The following is a 17,827-nucleotide window of genomic DNA, read 5'->3' as shown; positions in this document are numbered from 1 at the left end:
TTGCAAATGTTTGATTATATAACTTTGTGCTGTCACAATTAATTACTAAAACAATATCAATCTTATATTATTAAATAGTTTGTTTCTTTGAAGAAAAATGATAGAAATATTTCCTTTAAAGGATACTTTAATTTTAGATTGAATATGAATAAGCGAACATGTAAGAAGAAAAAAAAAAATCGGCAAATTCTCAAACGTGTTCAAAATTATAGTCATATTTGGCAATTTAAGTTGTCTACATTATTCAGTGTTCAGTTGCAAAAATAAAAAAAAAACATAAAAAAAAAACGAAAAAAAAAAAAATAATAATAAACAAACAAACAAAAAGAAAAAAAATAAGAGCATGCTCTTATATAATTCATACGTTTTGTTCAGTTTATTTTTCAAGGTTATGGTTGGGACTTTCAGTTCGTGTTAATATCTACTTACTACGATAAAAATGAATTTTAAAAATTAAATATGAATTTCAAAAATATCTGTAAAAATTCTTATTCATTATACAAAAGAAAATTAAATTAGATAAATCATTTGGTCTATAATCAAGCAATATATGCATAGAAGAGTTAAGTTAAGAACAGAATCCACAAAATATGTTTCTGTAAATATTTATATAATATCAGAATCTGCAAACACTTGAACTAAATATAGGTGATCTTAACTTGGTTTAGTTTCAGAAGTTCTTTGTTACGGGATTCCAGAAATTGATTTTATAATGCAGTAGGAAGTAAATACTGAGCATGTATTCGTAAAATTGATTTGCTTCCATTATATACAGAAAGCAGCAAAGAATCTCAATTGCAAAAGTACTTCTGGCTCTGTTATCATTTATCATTTCGTCTACAAAAAAAAAAAAAAAAAAAAAAAAAAAAAACAAGTTAATGATATAATCAAAAGCATTTGTAGGAGATAATTTTGTTTTCTTTTTGGCTCAGTGTAAATGATTCCCGTTATACTTATTACATTAAGTACTTTCATGTATAGAAGTTTTTACATCCCGCTTATTTTTAGAAATCCCAAACATCTCTTTATACACCGTATGACATTTTCTGATTGAGGAGATCCCGAACCTCTCTATATATACCGCATGAAATCTCTAATTGAGGCACAACATTGTTCTGTTCTGGTAAGTTCATTTCAAAATTGAAAAGATGATGTTTTCCATTCTTTTTCTGCTTTTTATGCCAATACCACAAGTCAGAACGGGTTCCTTGTTAACCGGTACGTATGATCCGAACTCTACGGCTTTGATCAATGAAATACGTGATATCAAGGAAATCGACGTTCTTCGGCAGATCATCAACCAAGAGACTCTTATTCGTGTAGCAGTGGTCAAGGATGTGCAGGCAGTAGTGGACGATCTTAGTTCTGTGAAGCGAAGCATGGCGTCTTCAGAAACGATGGTGTCCACGCTACAGCAGACATTAGAATCATTGAAAAGTCAGGTTGATTCTTTAAATCGGGACAATACTTTAGCGCAGAAAGTAGAGACATTACAAAGGCAGGTTTATACCCTACGGCAGGACAAAACTTTGGAGAAGAGAGTTGAAACATTAGAGAGACAGGTTAATACTCTAAGTCAGGATAAAGCTTTACAACGAAAGGTAGAAATATTACAAAGGAAGGTTGATTCTCTGACTGAGGAGCAGATAAGAGAAAAAGAAAACTGGCATGAAAAGATTCAGGAAATTGAACAGAAGTTTAATAGAAACATCACCGAAGTTTACGAACTTCTAAATAACAGAACGTTGGAAACCATTATAAAAGGTACTCTCTCTCTCTCTCTCTCTCTCTCTCTTATTATTATTATTATTATTATTATTTTATTTGCGTTTTTTGTCATATAGATTTCAAACTATATGTGGACTGCAAACACTACTATCTACAAGGACAAACACAGTCAGGTGTTTATAGAATTAGTCCCTTCGGTAATGAGAGTCAGATAGAGGTGTACTGTGATATGGTGACAGAAGGCGGAGGGTGGACAGTAAGAGCTCTGTCTATTTTTCTCTTTTTCTTTCTCTCTATCTAAACTTTTTTTTAAATTACAATTTGAGTTTCCTATAAAATACCAAACTAAGAAACAAATAACGCTTTAAACTCAGCATTTGTTTCTTTTTTAACCCGAAGGCAATTCAGAAACGGGTGAGCGGATCCGAGAGTTTTGACAGAACGTGGGCGGAGTACAAGAATGGGTTTGGGTTCCCTGATGACTCATACTGGATTGGTAAATACGTACATATGTAAACATATAGAGCAATATCCATTTATTTTTTTCTGTTGATATATAAACGGATATAATTTTATGACTTCATTTCAAAACATATATTTTAGTATCAAGATCCCACAATTTAGCAATGAAACACATGTTTCTTTCACTAATGACACATCTCTATAAATAATTCATAATTAAAGTTAGACAGTCCTGGAATTCCAAAAAATTAACCTTTCGAATGCATATTATACTCCTAGAATTATAATTTTCCTTTCATATTTCACGCAAAAAATGACATATTGTAGGAAATGACGCTATTCACCAGCTGACAAAGGGAAGAAACTCTTCCCTGTACGTCTCCATTACATTAAAAAATGGCACAACGTTTTATGAACTTTATCAACAGTTTTCTATTAATGATGAAGCAGACAACTACAGCCTTTTTCTTGGAGGGCCAGCTACCGGAACCTTAGGTATGTAATAAGTTATTGGTGTGACAAAAAGAGAGATGAGGAAGAGAGGGGAGGGGAGGGAAGAAGAGTGATGGGAGTAAATGGTGTGACAGAAAGAGAGATGAGGAGAAAAAGAGGGAAGGTGTGTAACTGGTTTGACAGAAAGAGAATTGGAAAAGAGAGGGAAGGGGAGAGAAGGAGAGGGAAGGAGAGAGCAATAATTATTACAAATTGAATCAGACCATTTAAAAAAAATGTTTGGTTGACTTCTTCCGACCGAGTGGCTATATTTGGCCCGACTCGAAACTTTTTTTAACCTCCAGGAAGCAATATTTTTATTTGTACTTAGGAAAATATAATTTAAAAAATAAGCATTTAAATAGAAATTTTCTTAGAAAAGATTTCTCACTTACCTACCGATACAATATATTCAGACCGATTTGAGAGAGGTCAAACAAACATTTTTCTTAAGTTGGCCTCATGCTCAATGTTTAAAAGAAGTTTAGGTATTATTTATTTAATGTTTATGAAACATATATAATGAAAACACCAATAAAAATTTGTCACCTCTGTTTTCAGTTTTTTTTCTTTATTTTCCCTAGTTTATTACTGTATAGATTTTGTTTAATTCGGTTACAATATAATAAAAAATTATCAAAATAAAGGTAGATACCTGATTTCATGCTGGATTGTTTTTATTATCTATCTACGTATTTTTTAAATATACGAATCTTTTTTTTTTTTATTTTTAACAGATTCTTATAATCATATATATATGTTGTTGTTTTTTTTTTTTTTTTTACATATATGATTGGTCGCCCGCGTGGCGCAGTGGTTAGAGCGTCTGCTCTAGAGTCGCGGAGTAAGGAGTTGATCCTTACGTCGTGGGTTCGAATCCCACTGTGGGACGTGGAGACCGGTCCTTCGGATGAGACCGAATAAACCGAGGTCCTGTGTCGCAGTAGGTGCTGGCACGAAAAAGATCCCTCACTGCTCAATGGCCGTAAGTGCCGAGTATAGGACAAAATTTACAGCTCTCCACCGGCAAGTGGTGGCGTCTCCATATGAGTGAAGAATTCTCGAGAGGGACGTTAAACAACAAACAAACAAAAACAATTTTTTTGCATGGCTCTCAATAGGAAAAGAAGTCAATTTTTGTTTAGTTTGAATTCAGTATAAACGATATATCTTTCAAAATGTGAAGTTAAAAATATTTGAAAAGAATCCTCGGGAATAACAATAAAGGTAGATGTTAGTGAAAATGTGTTTTTGATTTTTATTTTTTGTTGTTGTTTTTTTCTAAATATAATTAGACAGTAAATTCGTGAAATGTAGTGAGTTACCGTATACGCTGTACAACAATTTAAGGACATTAAGTTGATACACTGCATGTTAAGGATTATTCGAAAAAAAAAATCACACAAAATTTCAGAAGGACTTCTTCCTGCATGTGGTAACAAAACTTCTTTTTAAAATTCAAATGATACACATTTTTTCAGTCACAGTAACGAAAACATTTTAATAATTACTTTGAAGTAAGCAGGTTGACAAATTATAAACATATGGATGAATTATAATTCACATGCATTAATGAAAGGAACAGACCCAGGACGACCAGTGGTTGAATTGTGTAGGGGAGGGAGAGGGTGTTAAATGTTAAATGACAGACGCTTGTAATACTTGTAGTTAATATGAGTTTAATAAGCATACGAGGGTTGTCGTATTTTTAAAATCTTTCTAAATTTTAGGTGTGCGGGGGGGGGGGGGGGGGATGCCTTCCCACCACCAACCCCATAACCTTCAAATACCCCATTTGGTTAGGTTTGAAATAATATTTGAAATAATTCCTCAGTTTATGTTTGCACCTTGAGCTCTCTCCTTTGGTATATGAGCAGGGTCATTTTCAAAACAAACAGCGATCATGAGCTCCAAATGCCTGGAACTGGAAACTTAACTGCTATCAAATCTAGTCAATCATGAGAAAAGTGGCATCTTAGAATAACAATTTTGTTTGATTTTGTAAAATTAAATGGTTTTAGAAGAACATGTATACCCTGGGTATTAATAGATATTGGACATTTTATTATCATTTAAACAAATTTATCCGAACTTTGAATGAAATCAATATATGATTTTTTGATTAATATCAAATAGATTTTTCTAAAAAAAAAGTAAATAAATATATATACGAGGGTTGTCCGTAACGTTCGTGGACAACATTGATATTTACTGACATACATTGATAAAATATATGAAACTATTATTTTCATTAAGTTGATGTTTCAGTTTATTAATATGCAAGTTTTAATCACAAACAAAGCACAAAATTTATATTTTATCAGATACAAAAAAGATACACACTCATACCCGGAGCAGTAAAACGAAAATCCTTGACGTTACTCGACGTCAAATGCTAAATACATTTAAGTTTTCTCAACGCAGTCACCGTTTCACTCAACACATTTCTTATGTCGTTTCAACCAGTCATCAAAAATGTGAACAAACTGTTCTGGTTTCATACATGAAATAATATTTAACGACTTCCTGTCTCAGATCCTGCAAATCATGAAACCTCTGTCCGTGTAAAACGACTGTATGTACAGAAATACGGCAAAGTCACGTTACGAACTTCATTTTTTACAGCACTACAATCTCGGAACGATGGTCTTCCTTCACGCATGTCATCCAGTAAACAGTCTCTTTCGTCCGAAAATCTTCTGGGCCACTTAAACACTAAAGAATAGATTACTTTACTATGATTTCCCGACTGTTTAAGGAATTAATGGGTCTCTGTTGGTGTTTTTCCGATGTCTACACACAATTTTATCACTACTCTCTGCTCCACCTTTTCCGAAAACGTCCCTTTTTCGACCAATGACGAAACTATCTTAATAAACCCTGACCTCGATTTCTCTGCCATTTCGAAACTTTGAACGTTCAAATTTTACAGGTTTGACGTTATAATTTTTGTCAACCTTATAATGTAAAAGCCATCCAAATTTCCGCGGAATTTTACAAAATACAAATGAAATGTATAAAGTGATAAATAACTTTTTAATTAAAACTTTGTTGTGCTCCGGGTCACCATCCCAAGTTTAATAATGAAGTCATAATTGTAATTATACACTTAAAATTGAATAAAATTTTTCTTTTTGTAATTCACATATAGTAAAGGATTATAAATATGCTAATAATAAATATATAGGACGCAACTTTTATTTAAATTTTAGCTTGTCCACGAACTTTACGGACAACCCTCGTATATGTTGTCGTTATGAATCATGCAGATTAATTAATAATTTTTTTTTTTCGGCGCGGGAGGGGGGGGGGGGGGGGTGGGCAGCGCGGGTATGTTAAGGCTACACCCAGAGAAATCCTACTTGCCTTAACATTATGACGTCATAGTAAGCTGTATGACGTGAACCTTAGAAATAATGATTTCTTAATATCTATATTTAAAGTTTAATTTCAGGTCAAAGAAATGGATGGAATCATTAAAAACATAATATAAACTAAATCTTGTCGTTTTTGGGTGGTATAAGTAGGTAATTATTTAGCACGGGGGTTAAATACCAAACCCATGACGTCATAACTATTGATCAACTATTTGCCAAGTGAAATTAAAGGTGACGAGAATTCATGTAAACAAATATATGAAATGGGAGTTTTAAAGCATATACCGTGAATGTTATGTGTGATTCATAAGGAATTAAAGATTAAAAATCAGATACGCTGATATATTCTTATCGTGTTTTCTTATAATGAACACAGGCCGTGCTTTGAAATCCCGATCAGCCTTTCCTCTGTCGATCTATAACAACAAAGATGCAAAAGTTCAACACTACGCCGCATACTTTGAAACATAATCTTTGTTTGTATCGAAAGCTTGTATTCTATAGTACTTGGAAAGTGCTGCTAGAATCGTGTGGTTAACATGAATTGATAACGATTCCATGATCGTATGTATAAAGTGTAAAAATTTTGGTAAGGTTTCATGCGAAACTTTGGAATATTTTTTTCTGTGTCGGGAGAGTAGGATTCTAGGAGCACTTTTCATGGCCCAGTGATGTTTTTAAATAATTATTTTCACTAAAAGAAATGAATTATCTCCGGGGTAGTGTTGAACTTTTAACTTTTCCATTAAGGCAATTTTTCTATTTATAGACGTCACGTGATGACGTCGTAGTGGAGTGCTTCTTTTAGCCTAAGACTCAATGACGTCTATACAATGGATAATAATAGTAAATGTTTTATCTATGGCTTTTCCGATTTATCAATGTTACATTTTACGAAAAAAGTCTAAATTCGCCGAAATATGATCTGGGTACTGCCTTAACATACCTGCGAGTAAAAATTAATCGAAAATTTTATATATACAGTCAGTTAAATGTGACTGGTTCGTAATATTCTTTGACTGGCTGAGTTTTGAAATGACAGATTTTTGCGAGGTTGCACACATGTAGGTACATGTAAATATCTTATGTAATGGTGTGTGTAGAATCCCCCTACCCCTTTCTCGCGGCTTCTTTATCGTATGAAATTCTAATGTTATTGTTTTCTAATGTTATTGTATACATGTATGAAGTTTTACAATATAAACATTCCATTTTTGTGTTGAGAATGGTGGAGCAGATCTTATGCAGGAAAACGATTTCCTTTGCAATATATTTATAATATACCCGTGTCTTCAATTTGTCTATATATCAAAATTGCATTCGTTCATCCATATTCAATTATCCAGAAAATTGTCATGTCTGAAGGTTCTATACATCTAGGAAATGAATAGCCTAGATCAGAAACGTTAAAGCTACATGTAGTAAAGAAACGGCGGGTCTCGAATAAAATTCTAAATATTTTAATAAATATCAGTGGACTAGAAGATCATTTATATCTTTAATTCAAAACTGAATTAAAGATATAAATGAAAATAAATAATTATTTCAATGTTGAGAACAACGACAAAAGCTAGACGTGTCAAACGTAAAACACGTGGATAAAAAAATCTACGTCGACGCTCGCCATCTGCAACGTCATATCTTTATATAACATTTTTGAATAAGTTTTCCTATTATATCACAAATGTAATAAGTTTCACTATAAACCTTGAAGAATGCTGAATCACACCGGAAACAGTTATGTCACCCGACGGAAACAGTTATAACACCCTTTCGTTCACTTCCACGTTTTTTTATGTTACGCAATTGTAGCTCGTGTTCGAGATGTAATGACGTCGGTTGCTAAGCAAATGTAAACAACGGAGAGTATTTCTAACGTCATGAAAGCATTTTGGATTATTTGTCTAAACTTAAAGAATTTTAGACGATTTTTTAATTTTAAAAATTCGGCATCGGGTGACATAACACCCCAGGACTTTCCTGTCACCTTGGGGGCAAACATTCTGGTATGTCACCCTCGAAGCCATGTGATATATGTATAATGACGTTATTTCTCTGTTTTAGCAAAATTGCCATAAGGCCCTTTTGTAATGGGCGCAATCATATTGATTACATATGTTACATTGTGAAAATTAAAACCTTTTTTATACATTCATTAAGTCCTATTTGTGGTGTAATCACATTAAATAATTATCGAAGCATGGATGAAAGATATGATAATAAATTGTACACGAAAACAAAAAAAGGAGGGATATCAAATACCGGGAAGGATAAATTTTGTTTATATTCGTCATTTTAAAGCATTCCTATTTGTTCAATGATATACTAACATACTAGTAGTAGATTTGTTTTCAGTCCGATAAAGTCAGTTTTAAGAAGTGAATATTACGAAAAGAATAATGAGACTTCGTCACGCTTACTGATAATAATTAACGTATTACCTTTAATTCTACAGTTGACAGTATGTTACACACGGGGAATTCTGACTATAATCTGTCTGGGATGTCATTCTCCACACCAGACAGAGACAACGACAGGTATAGTGGTAACTGTGCTGCTCTCAGTACCATAAGAGGAGGCTGGTGGTTTAACAACTGTCACGCCGCCTTCCTTAACATTCAATGGTCCCCGGCAGTCTGGTCCTGGCCTTGGTGGCCTACAGTAAGGAGTGGAACAGATGTTAAGGAGACAATGATGTTAGTAAGACGTCACTAGGTAAACATTTCTTATTCAAATTATAATTTTTTTTTCTGATGGATTTATATTAAATTTTTTAAGTCTGAAATTGCGGGTTTAAGCAATAGAAGGTTAAACTTTCTTGTTAATCTCTCTTTTTATTTTGCTTTTATTTTCTCTACAGATGCAGATGATAACGGAGAAAAGAAATAGATAGATAATTCAATGGAGATTTCAAAAGACTACTATTGTCTATGATAAAACATTGGATAATTCTATAGAATACTATTGTTTAAAATAAAGCAATTGATAATTCAATCGACTACTATTGTCTATGGTAAACCTTTGGAGAATTCAATATGGTACTTTTATAACTATTATAAAGCAATGAAATAAACATTTTAATTTTTCAACAAAATTTTTGAATTTTATTACGTTATTATTATGTAATTACGATTTTTAATTACAAATCCCTGAATGTAAGGGGCGTATTAGTGTTTTATTAATTACGAATTTAAATGATAAATATCTAAAGAAAATTGACGTGATTTGTGTTTTATGAATAACGAGTTTAAATAATAAATCTATGAATAAAATGGGCGTATTAGAGTATTGGTGAATAAATATTTATCGTCTTGGTGATTAAATCATCACTATTATTTATTTATGCATTTATGCATTTTAAAGAACAGTGAAATCAAGCAATCTTTAAATAGTTACGAATTCTGCCAGAAGAAAAAAAATGAGCGGATAGTTTAACTGAAATTGATAAAATTGTAAATTAAAAAAAATATTTTAATAAACTTAATTTTTTAAAGGTATATTTAATGTTAGATTAAATACAATATAAAATCCCAGTTATTTTGCCTAATTTTTTTTATTTCTGATTAAAAGTGTTGTGATTTTATATCTCTTTGCCGACTTCAGTAAATGCGAATTATCTCTTTATGGCCTGTTTAGAATCATCAAAAGACACGAGGATTTGCAGCGTAATACGGTTAAATGCCCCCATTAAACGTCTTAGTTCGCTGTTGAAACACTCCATTTGCTATCGATAAGCAAGGCCATGTTTGGCTCATCTTGTTATAATGTTTTATTGCAAAAAATTTGGGAATAAAAAAAAATGTAATTGTAGTTGATTATGATTCTTGAACACATAATTCGTCTTTTAAAGAAATTAAATTAAATCTGAAAACAACATACAGTTACAAATCAAAAATTCATTATAACAATACACATTGTAAGCAAATCAAACATGGACCACTGAAAACATAAAAAATTCGATCGCATGTCATGGAGATTTTTTTTTTTATTTGTGAGAATGATAAATTTTCGTTAACTTTGAAGTTCGTCGTCAGCAGAACAGTGAAAATTCCTCTGTTCGGTTCATATGCCACTATGTAGGCAAATTAGAAGCATGCCTTGACAACTGAGGTCCGTAGGAAACAATCTGGGGAGGGGGGCACATGCTAACATATTTGTTGGGGGCACTATCAAGTACCAAAAATTCCCCGAGAAGAAAAGGCATGAAGTAGGTATGTCTTCACAGGCATGAAGTAGGTATGTCTTTATTAGTATTCTATATATCGGCAAAATTATTGTGGGCAAGCCCTGACCCCCCCCCCCCCTCCTGTTCCTAATGCCATGCAACTCAGTGAATCAGGGTCGTGCACTCGATGTCATATTCACATTTTGAAAACTACCGCATCTTTTTTGTCAGTATACTTGAATCACTCTTTTATGATTTCTTTCCATTACATATGACGCAAGATGACGAAATTTCGATTACAGTTTTTTTTTAATTGGAGCTTTGTTCAAAATTACTCTGTGTGCGGTCAAGATTACCCTTCCCAATTTGGAGACCGCCATACTTATTTGACCTAATTATGCCACAATGAACACTGGAGGGCGAGTTCATCGCTGACTAAAGATGTTGAAGGTTCTTAATGACGGCAAAACATCAGCGAAACTCTCGAGTTTGATTTTCTCTAACGACTTACCCAAAAGTATTGATAATTAGAAAAGCCTCTTTTTTAGTGAAGTAATATATGAAAAAAAGACTTTTATGATAAATACATTTTAAGTTTCTGTAAATTGTACAACTGTTTTAATACAAACAATGGAATCACTTTTATAATGAAAAGTTATTTCTTCTCTAATTAAAAGATTAAAAAAGAACAAAGTTCAGCTCCTTTAAAAATCGGCCCTCTTTCAAATAAGCTAATTATTGCAGATTTTTTAAAATAGGAATGTGTAGAATGAAAAATTACTAAAATTATTTTTGTCGGATATTTAATCACTCCAAACCATATTGTTGAATGTAGCATAGTTTTCTTATCGACGTCGCCTATTTACGACGTCATGACGCTGATAACGTTAGCGTGAAGAAATGCAACTGAAAACAGTGTTACTAAATTTTAAGCCATCTTAAAGGAAAAAAAAGTATGTTCATATCACTTCAAACTCTCCTGTATACATGTATTTTTGTACATGTAGCATGTAGAAGACTTTGTAATTGAGCTTTATGTACAATAAATGTTTACATTTCTCTAACAGTTAATGCGCTTTGCAGTCTACATATATGAGGTTTCTTAGGTAAAATTCGTGGAAAAGTTGTCTACATTGAAAAATAATCAACACCACGGTCTAAAATGTTCACAACACTTTCCTTCATTTTGCGTCAATATCTATAACAAATTTCAAATGGATATATAAGCTCAAATAAACCAAATACTAGTACGGGGGTTTATGTTGTGTTCGGATGATAACATCACAGTGTCTAAAGCAACGTCACATTTCACCCCCTTCGAGAACCCCCATTTAAATTTGGGAATTTCGATTCATTCTGAGCACATACGAATTCCCCTTTATTTTTCCATATACAGACCAGGGATCCATCTCGTAGACACATGATTTGTTTACGTAAGATATGAATAGTACTTGACTACATTAAAGTGACAGCAATGTTTTTTTCGGACGTTCTGCGGTGATAGCGTATTTCGATATTTCCAGTAGGTGGTTGTGTGTTTAAGTCACAGACAGAAATGTCTTTTGGAGGATTGTTCGAAACATGCAATAATAAAATAATAAATTATTATTCCTTATAATTTCAATTTAATTGTTCGTTTGGGGGTTGAGGAAGCATATTTTCTGTGATTGTCAAATTCTAACGCAGTCTTATACCATCTGCGAATGTTTTGTGTTCTTTGCAGGCAAATGCATGAACTCCAATGCTAGTAGCAAATAAATAATTGACCATTCTTGGATTTATTTAGGCACTTAGTTCAAAAATTTTATCAGCAGTTTTTCAAGAAGTTCTAATTCATTGGATATATATATCTGAATAAATAATGGAAATTAGCTCACCAATGAGCAATATTTATCCAGACTCAGGCCCGTAGTAACGGTTTATAAAGTGAGGAAGGGGCACTTCCCAGAGAAATCTGACAAGCAAAAAAATAAAACCATCCAAGTCCTGTGCGCAACCTTACAGAAACAAAAAGGTGGGGGGATCAGCATCTAAAGCAAAATATTTACTTAAGCAAAAATACTATATACAAAAAAGTGCCCCCCCCCCCCCCCCCGGTTCTAGTCACCTCTGGTCGCAACTGCAACTTTTATATAATTTTACAGTTAATAATATGTGTTAGTAAATTATTCCAGTCTTATAGTAGCTAGCGTGAATGAGTTCTTAAAGATGTCGGTGTTACAAGTTGCAACTGGGCACTTTAGATGGAAATACTGTGCGATAGTATTTGCTGTCAAATAATAAAAGTAGTCAAGACTTCTCCAACTGCAACTATATATTCTTCATAATTGAAGGACGGAATCATTTTTATTTAATACGATTTTCATCAAACAAATTTTCTTTTAATTCCTAGGTAATGGGATTTAAAAAAAGCTGCATAACTCGTGTCACACATACATGTTTATTCAAACATAATCACCCACCCCCAAGTTTTACACTTTTTTATGCCCCTGGATCGAAAGATCCCGGGCGTATATTGTCTTTGTCCTGTCTATCTGTTTGTCTGTTTATCTGTTTGTCTGTTTGTCTGTTGTCAGGTTTAACCTGCCGATAACTTTTGATTGATTGGAGCTATGACTTTCATATTTTACATGTGTATTCCATGTGACGAGACCTTTCTTTGGGTACCATCATATTTGACCTTTTGACCTTGACCTTGGAGTTTGACCCACTTTTGCAAAATTTTATGAGACTTTAACCTTGGCCATAACTTTTGAACAATTGGTGCTTGGGATTTCAAACTTCACAGGTGTGTTCTTTGTGACAAAGCCTTCCTTTGGATATCAACAACTTTGACCTTTTGACTTGGAGTTTGACCTACTTTTGAAAAACTTTAACCTTGGCCATAACTTTTGAACAGTTGGTGCTTGGGGTTTTAAACGTCACATGTGTATTCTTTGTGACAAGGCCTTCCTTTGGATACCAACAACTTTGACCTTTTGACCTAGGAGTTTGACCTACTTTTGAAAAACTTTAACCTTGGCCATAACTTTTGAACAGTTTGTGTTTGGGGTTTGAAACGTCACATGTGTATTCCTTGTGACAAGATCTTCCTCTGGATATCAACCTCTTTGACCCTTTGACCTTGACCTAGGAGTTTGACCTACTTTTGAAAACCTTCAACCTTAGCCATAACTTTTGAGCGGTTAGAGTTAGGGCTTTCATACTTCACATATGTAATCCTTGTGACAAGACCTTTCTTCGGATACCAACCACTTTGACCTTTTGACTTGACATAGGAGTTTGACCTACTTTTGAAAAAACTTTAACCTTGGCCATAACTTTTGAATGGTTGGTGCTATGGCTTTTATACTTTACATATGTAATCCTTGTGACAAGACCTTTCTTTGGATACCAACAACTTTGACCTTGACCTTGATGTTTTACTTATTTTTAAAAAACTTTAACCTTCGCCATAACTTTTGAACAGTTGCAGCTAGGGCTTTCAAATTTAACATTTTTTTATCTTTTGGCCTGGATGTTTACTTGCATTTGAGAAACTTTAACCTTCGCCATAAGCTGCCATACGGGGGCATCAGTGTTTCACAAACACATCTTGTTTTTTTTTTTTTTACATTGAATTCAAATTATGTGTCCTCATTAATTTTCTTCAAAACCCATTTATACGTTACAATAATTATTGTGGGATTTTAAAAAATAAACATGCACAATGTGTGATACTCACTGAAAAAAGGAGTAAACAAATGATAACAAGCAATTCATTTGTTGTTGTTGTTATTTTTGAAGGTAAAACATATTCAATATTATGTATTTTAGATCTTAAAAAAAAACCACCACCTCAAGTACATGTAAATATACAAGACTACAAACTTTTGGATCTGCAATACATACTGAGAGGCAAAGTTAACTACAAATATCTAGTTATTTAATCCAATGATTTCCCAATTCAACACAGATTTTAACAGGAAGAGGAAATTTGATTTAAAATACACCGGAGATTTTATTGAAACGTTGAGTGTTATTTCTTAAATATAAAAGTAACAGTTCAAACAGCAGTTCAACAGCTTAGAAACAAATAATAAATAAATGAATTTATGATCAAAATTATGATTTATTCATTCAAAATGTAAATACATTTGGCAAAATATTTCACTGTATTTATTTTAATCTTTAGATTAAGAAATAAAATACATGTGGAGAGGCTATTACAGCACTCGACATTACACTCACAGAAGGGATTTATATAAACCTGCATTAAAAAAAATGAATCCGATTCGAGTTTTTAAAATATACATGATTTTACAAATAAGACATCAGATTTTTTTTTATTAATAAAATAGTTTCAGAAATGTCAATAGCTTATTTACATAATGTAGGTTGTATATATATGTAGTATATAAGAGCAGGTCATTGCTTTTCTTCTAAACAGTATCTGATTCATACTTGAATAAATGCTGTATTGTCAATGAACTTGTCCTATATGGTGTCCAAGACCAAGAAACTGTATTGAGGCAGCTATGTGGGCACACATTCCTACTATACTCTTGCACGACATTTACAATATATCAGCCGATCACTTGCATCCAAAGGTGAAACTTTGAGGAGATATGCCTACTTCTGATCATGACTCTGATCAAGGTTCATTGGTCTTCTTTAAAAACCAATGAGTCCATATAACATCCTTACTAAAGTGTTCCCCCGCATTGACTTGATATGTGCCACATGGGGCAACCCACCTCGCTCTGAAAATAAAAATGAAAACATGAAATCACGAAATCAAAAGTGTGAATAAAATGTTCTACACATTTGTATTCAAAATACAAGCAAATGCTGACAATCATATTATATTAAAGCTGTGAAATATAAACATAAAATCCCATAAAAAATTCTGTCTGAATAGGACTAAAAGCAGTGGCGGATATAGAATTTTCAGAAAGGGGGGATTTTAATTTTTTGACAAGTAAAAAAAAAAGTGGTTGGGTGGGGTGACCGTCTAATCATATTTCATTGGGATGGGGGTAGGGATGAGGGGTTCTGCAAGATTTTTTTTTTTTGAAAACAGATCCAGATATTATGTAGACTAGATTGTGATATTTACAAAAACTGCAAGAAAAAAACTCCACGGAGCGGGGCGTGGGAGGGTGGTGATGGTTCATCCGCCTTTTATAAGCTTATTTTCCGCCAGATTTTACAGCTTTGATTGAAAAAATGATGTGAAAGTTTGTGCATTTATATGCTTTTATATATCTTTTTTTTAAAAGACAACTCATCTTGTGTTAATTCAAGTGATTTATTGTCTACCGTTTCCTATGTCGAGTGTCTGTTAAAATGAAAGAAATATGTATTTATTGTTATAATACAGGTATCATGTTAACAGCCTTTATTATACCTCTACTGATTTTATCCTTATAAAATAAGATCGTTAGATGTGACTAAATCCCTGGAAATCATGAAATCATGAATAGACTAATCCCCGTGCGTTAATCAAGTGAGCTAATCCCTGCTTCGAAAGCTAATTCCCGGTTATCCGTAATCCTCTAGATTTTACTTTTACTTTGGTATGATATGTGAATGGACGAATCCCCGTGTGTTAGTTTAATGAGCTAATCCCTGCTTTGAAATCACGCTATCTGAAACCTCTAAATTTTACCTTTCTATCGGTATGATAAAACAGTTAAAAGTATATCATTGCAGGAGTTAGCAAGATTCCACCTCCCCTCGATCGACCAGGACCATGCCCCTCGGCTTCGCCTCGGGAAATAGTCCTGGTTTTGGGGAACTGGAATCTTGATTACTCCCTCAATGACATGCTTTAACTGTATAAAATTATACCTCTACTGATATTATCCCTATATAACATTAGATCGCTAGATGAAATATATGGAGATAACAAACAGTATTCAAGCTCAAAAGTCCATTATACAATACAAAATAGGAGCAGAGCAAACACGGACCTCCAAACATCAGAGGTGGGATCAGGTACCATGGAGGAGTGAGCATCTCCTGCCGACCGGTCACACCCGCCGTGTGCTCCTTGTCATGATTAGGAAATAACGGAAAAATCCGTCGACAATTCAGTGTGTAAATAATGGCCTAACAATTAGTATGAAAAACGTCAGTCAGCATTTGACTCAATGATAAATTGTATTTGCTGACAAGGTCATTGTATCGACCATAAAACTTACGAAATGATGACTTTAAACGAGACAGCTGATATTCTTGTTTCATCAACTTATTTGTCAATAATTTACCTCGTTTTAGAAATTGTACATACGTAGAGCATGCTCTTGCGTATCGAATCAACTGAGAGATATATACCCCTTGTGCAGGTGATGAAGGTATATTGCTGCATAAGTAAGGGAAGTTGACGATTAAAAAGTTAAAGTCATCACGTTTATCATAAAGCTTGGTTGTTAGATTACCATTAACGTCTTTTTCAAGTAAAATATCCAAATATGAAACAGATGTGTAAGACTCTGTGGTATCTTTTATCTCAAGTTCACCAGGATATATCGTATCGACATAAGAATGAAAAATAGCCATTGTTAATTGACAATACGTCGTCGATATATCTAAATGTCGAGTTGAAGGCCACAGCAAGTGTTTTCTTCTTTTCACTTACGAGATTTTGGACAAATTCTGCTTCATATGAATACAAAAAAGGTCTGCTAATAACGGGGCGCATTTGGTACCCATGGGAATTCCAATAGATTGTTGGAAGACCTGGTCTCCAAAAACCACATAGATATTGTCAATCAGAAACTCAAGCATCTTTTTAATGTCAACTTCAGAGTACTTGTGTGTACAATCAGAATGTTTTTAACAAAATAATTTTGCAAATGACCAATGACAAGGTAAGTATATTTACGAGTTCCATTTTTATTGAAAAAGCAGCTGTCAATGATATAAAAAAGACTAGCCTTTAATTTATCGTGGGGAATGGTTGTGTATAAAGTTGAAAAGTCGTAAGTTTTTAAGCTGTTGATTTTGGTAAAATCTTGTGATTTCAAATTTTCCAAAAGTTCCTTGGAATTTTTAAGTATCCACATCTGATTTACACCACTTCTCGAATATATTGTTGCACAGTACTCTTGAAGTTTCTCCTTCACCACTGTTAATATCTTAGTGAGGAGTAAAGATAGAGGCTTGGTTGAACATTTACTGGAACCCGCTATGTATCTTTGTTTGTAAGGATTTTTATGAAGTTTCGGAATCGGAAGTTTCGGAATAGATGTGACTAATTCCCTAGAATTTGTTATGAATGTACTAACCCCCGTGCATTAGTCAAGTGAGCTAATCCCTGCTTCGAAAGCTAATTCCCGGTTAATCAATAATCCTCTAGATTTTACTTTAACATTGGTATGATATGTGAATGGACTTATCCCCGTGTGCTAGTTCAATGAGCTAATCCCTGCTTTGAAATCACGCTATATGAATCCTCTAAATGTTACGTTTGTATCGGTATAATAAAACAGTTAAAAGTATATCATTGCGGGAGTTAGCAAGATTCCAGTTCCCCATCGACCAGGACTATTTCCCTCGGCTTCGCGTCGGGAAATAGTCCTGGCCTTGGGGAATTAAAATCTTGCTAACACCCTCAATG

At 33.4% G+C, this 17,827-nt stretch overlaps 1 protein-coding gene across 1 annotated transcript; it reads left to right on the top strand.

Annotated features, from left to right (window-relative positions):
* Positions 1-1,090: 1,090 nt before the first annotated feature.
* On the top strand, positions 1,091-9,335 carry LOC133199227 (fibrinogen-like protein 1). The gene is made up of 6 exons (XM_061335068.1): positions 1,091-1,764; positions 1,845-1,984; positions 2,128-2,224; positions 2,518-2,685; positions 8,515-8,774; positions 8,920-9,335. The coding sequence occupies exons 1-5, from the start codon at positions 1,149-1,151 to the stop codon at positions 8,772-8,774; spliced, it is 1,281 nt and encodes a 426-aa protein (XP_061191052.1). The 5' UTR covers positions 1,091-1,148; the 3' UTR covers positions 8,920-9,335.
* The last annotated feature ends 8,492 nt before the right edge of the window (positions 9,336-17,827 follow it).

Source organism: Saccostrea echinata, unplaced genomic scaffold (assembly GCF_033153115.1).
Source record: "Saccostrea echinata isolate AGI-Se365-2 ecotype Australia unplaced genomic scaffold, CSIRO_AGI_Sech_v1 ptg000033l, whole genome shotgun sequence".
NCBI lineage: Eukaryota > Metazoa > Mollusca > Bivalvia > Ostreida > Ostreidae > Saccostrea > Saccostrea echinata.
This window is presented reverse-complemented; position numbering and strand designations above follow the sequence as displayed.

Coding starts and splice junctions, on each gene's coding strand:
- LOC133199227 (XM_061335068.1), top strand. CDS start 1,149: ATGATGTTTTCCATTCTTTTTCTGCTTTTTATGCCAATACCACAAGTC. Junction 2,225..2,517: donor TGATGACTCATACTGGATTG/GTAAATACGTAC, acceptor GACATATTGTAG/GAAATGACGCTATTCACCAG. Junction 2,686..8,514: donor GCCAGCTACCGGAACCTTAG/GTATGTAATAAG, acceptor TTAATTCTACAG/TTGACAGTATGTTACACACG.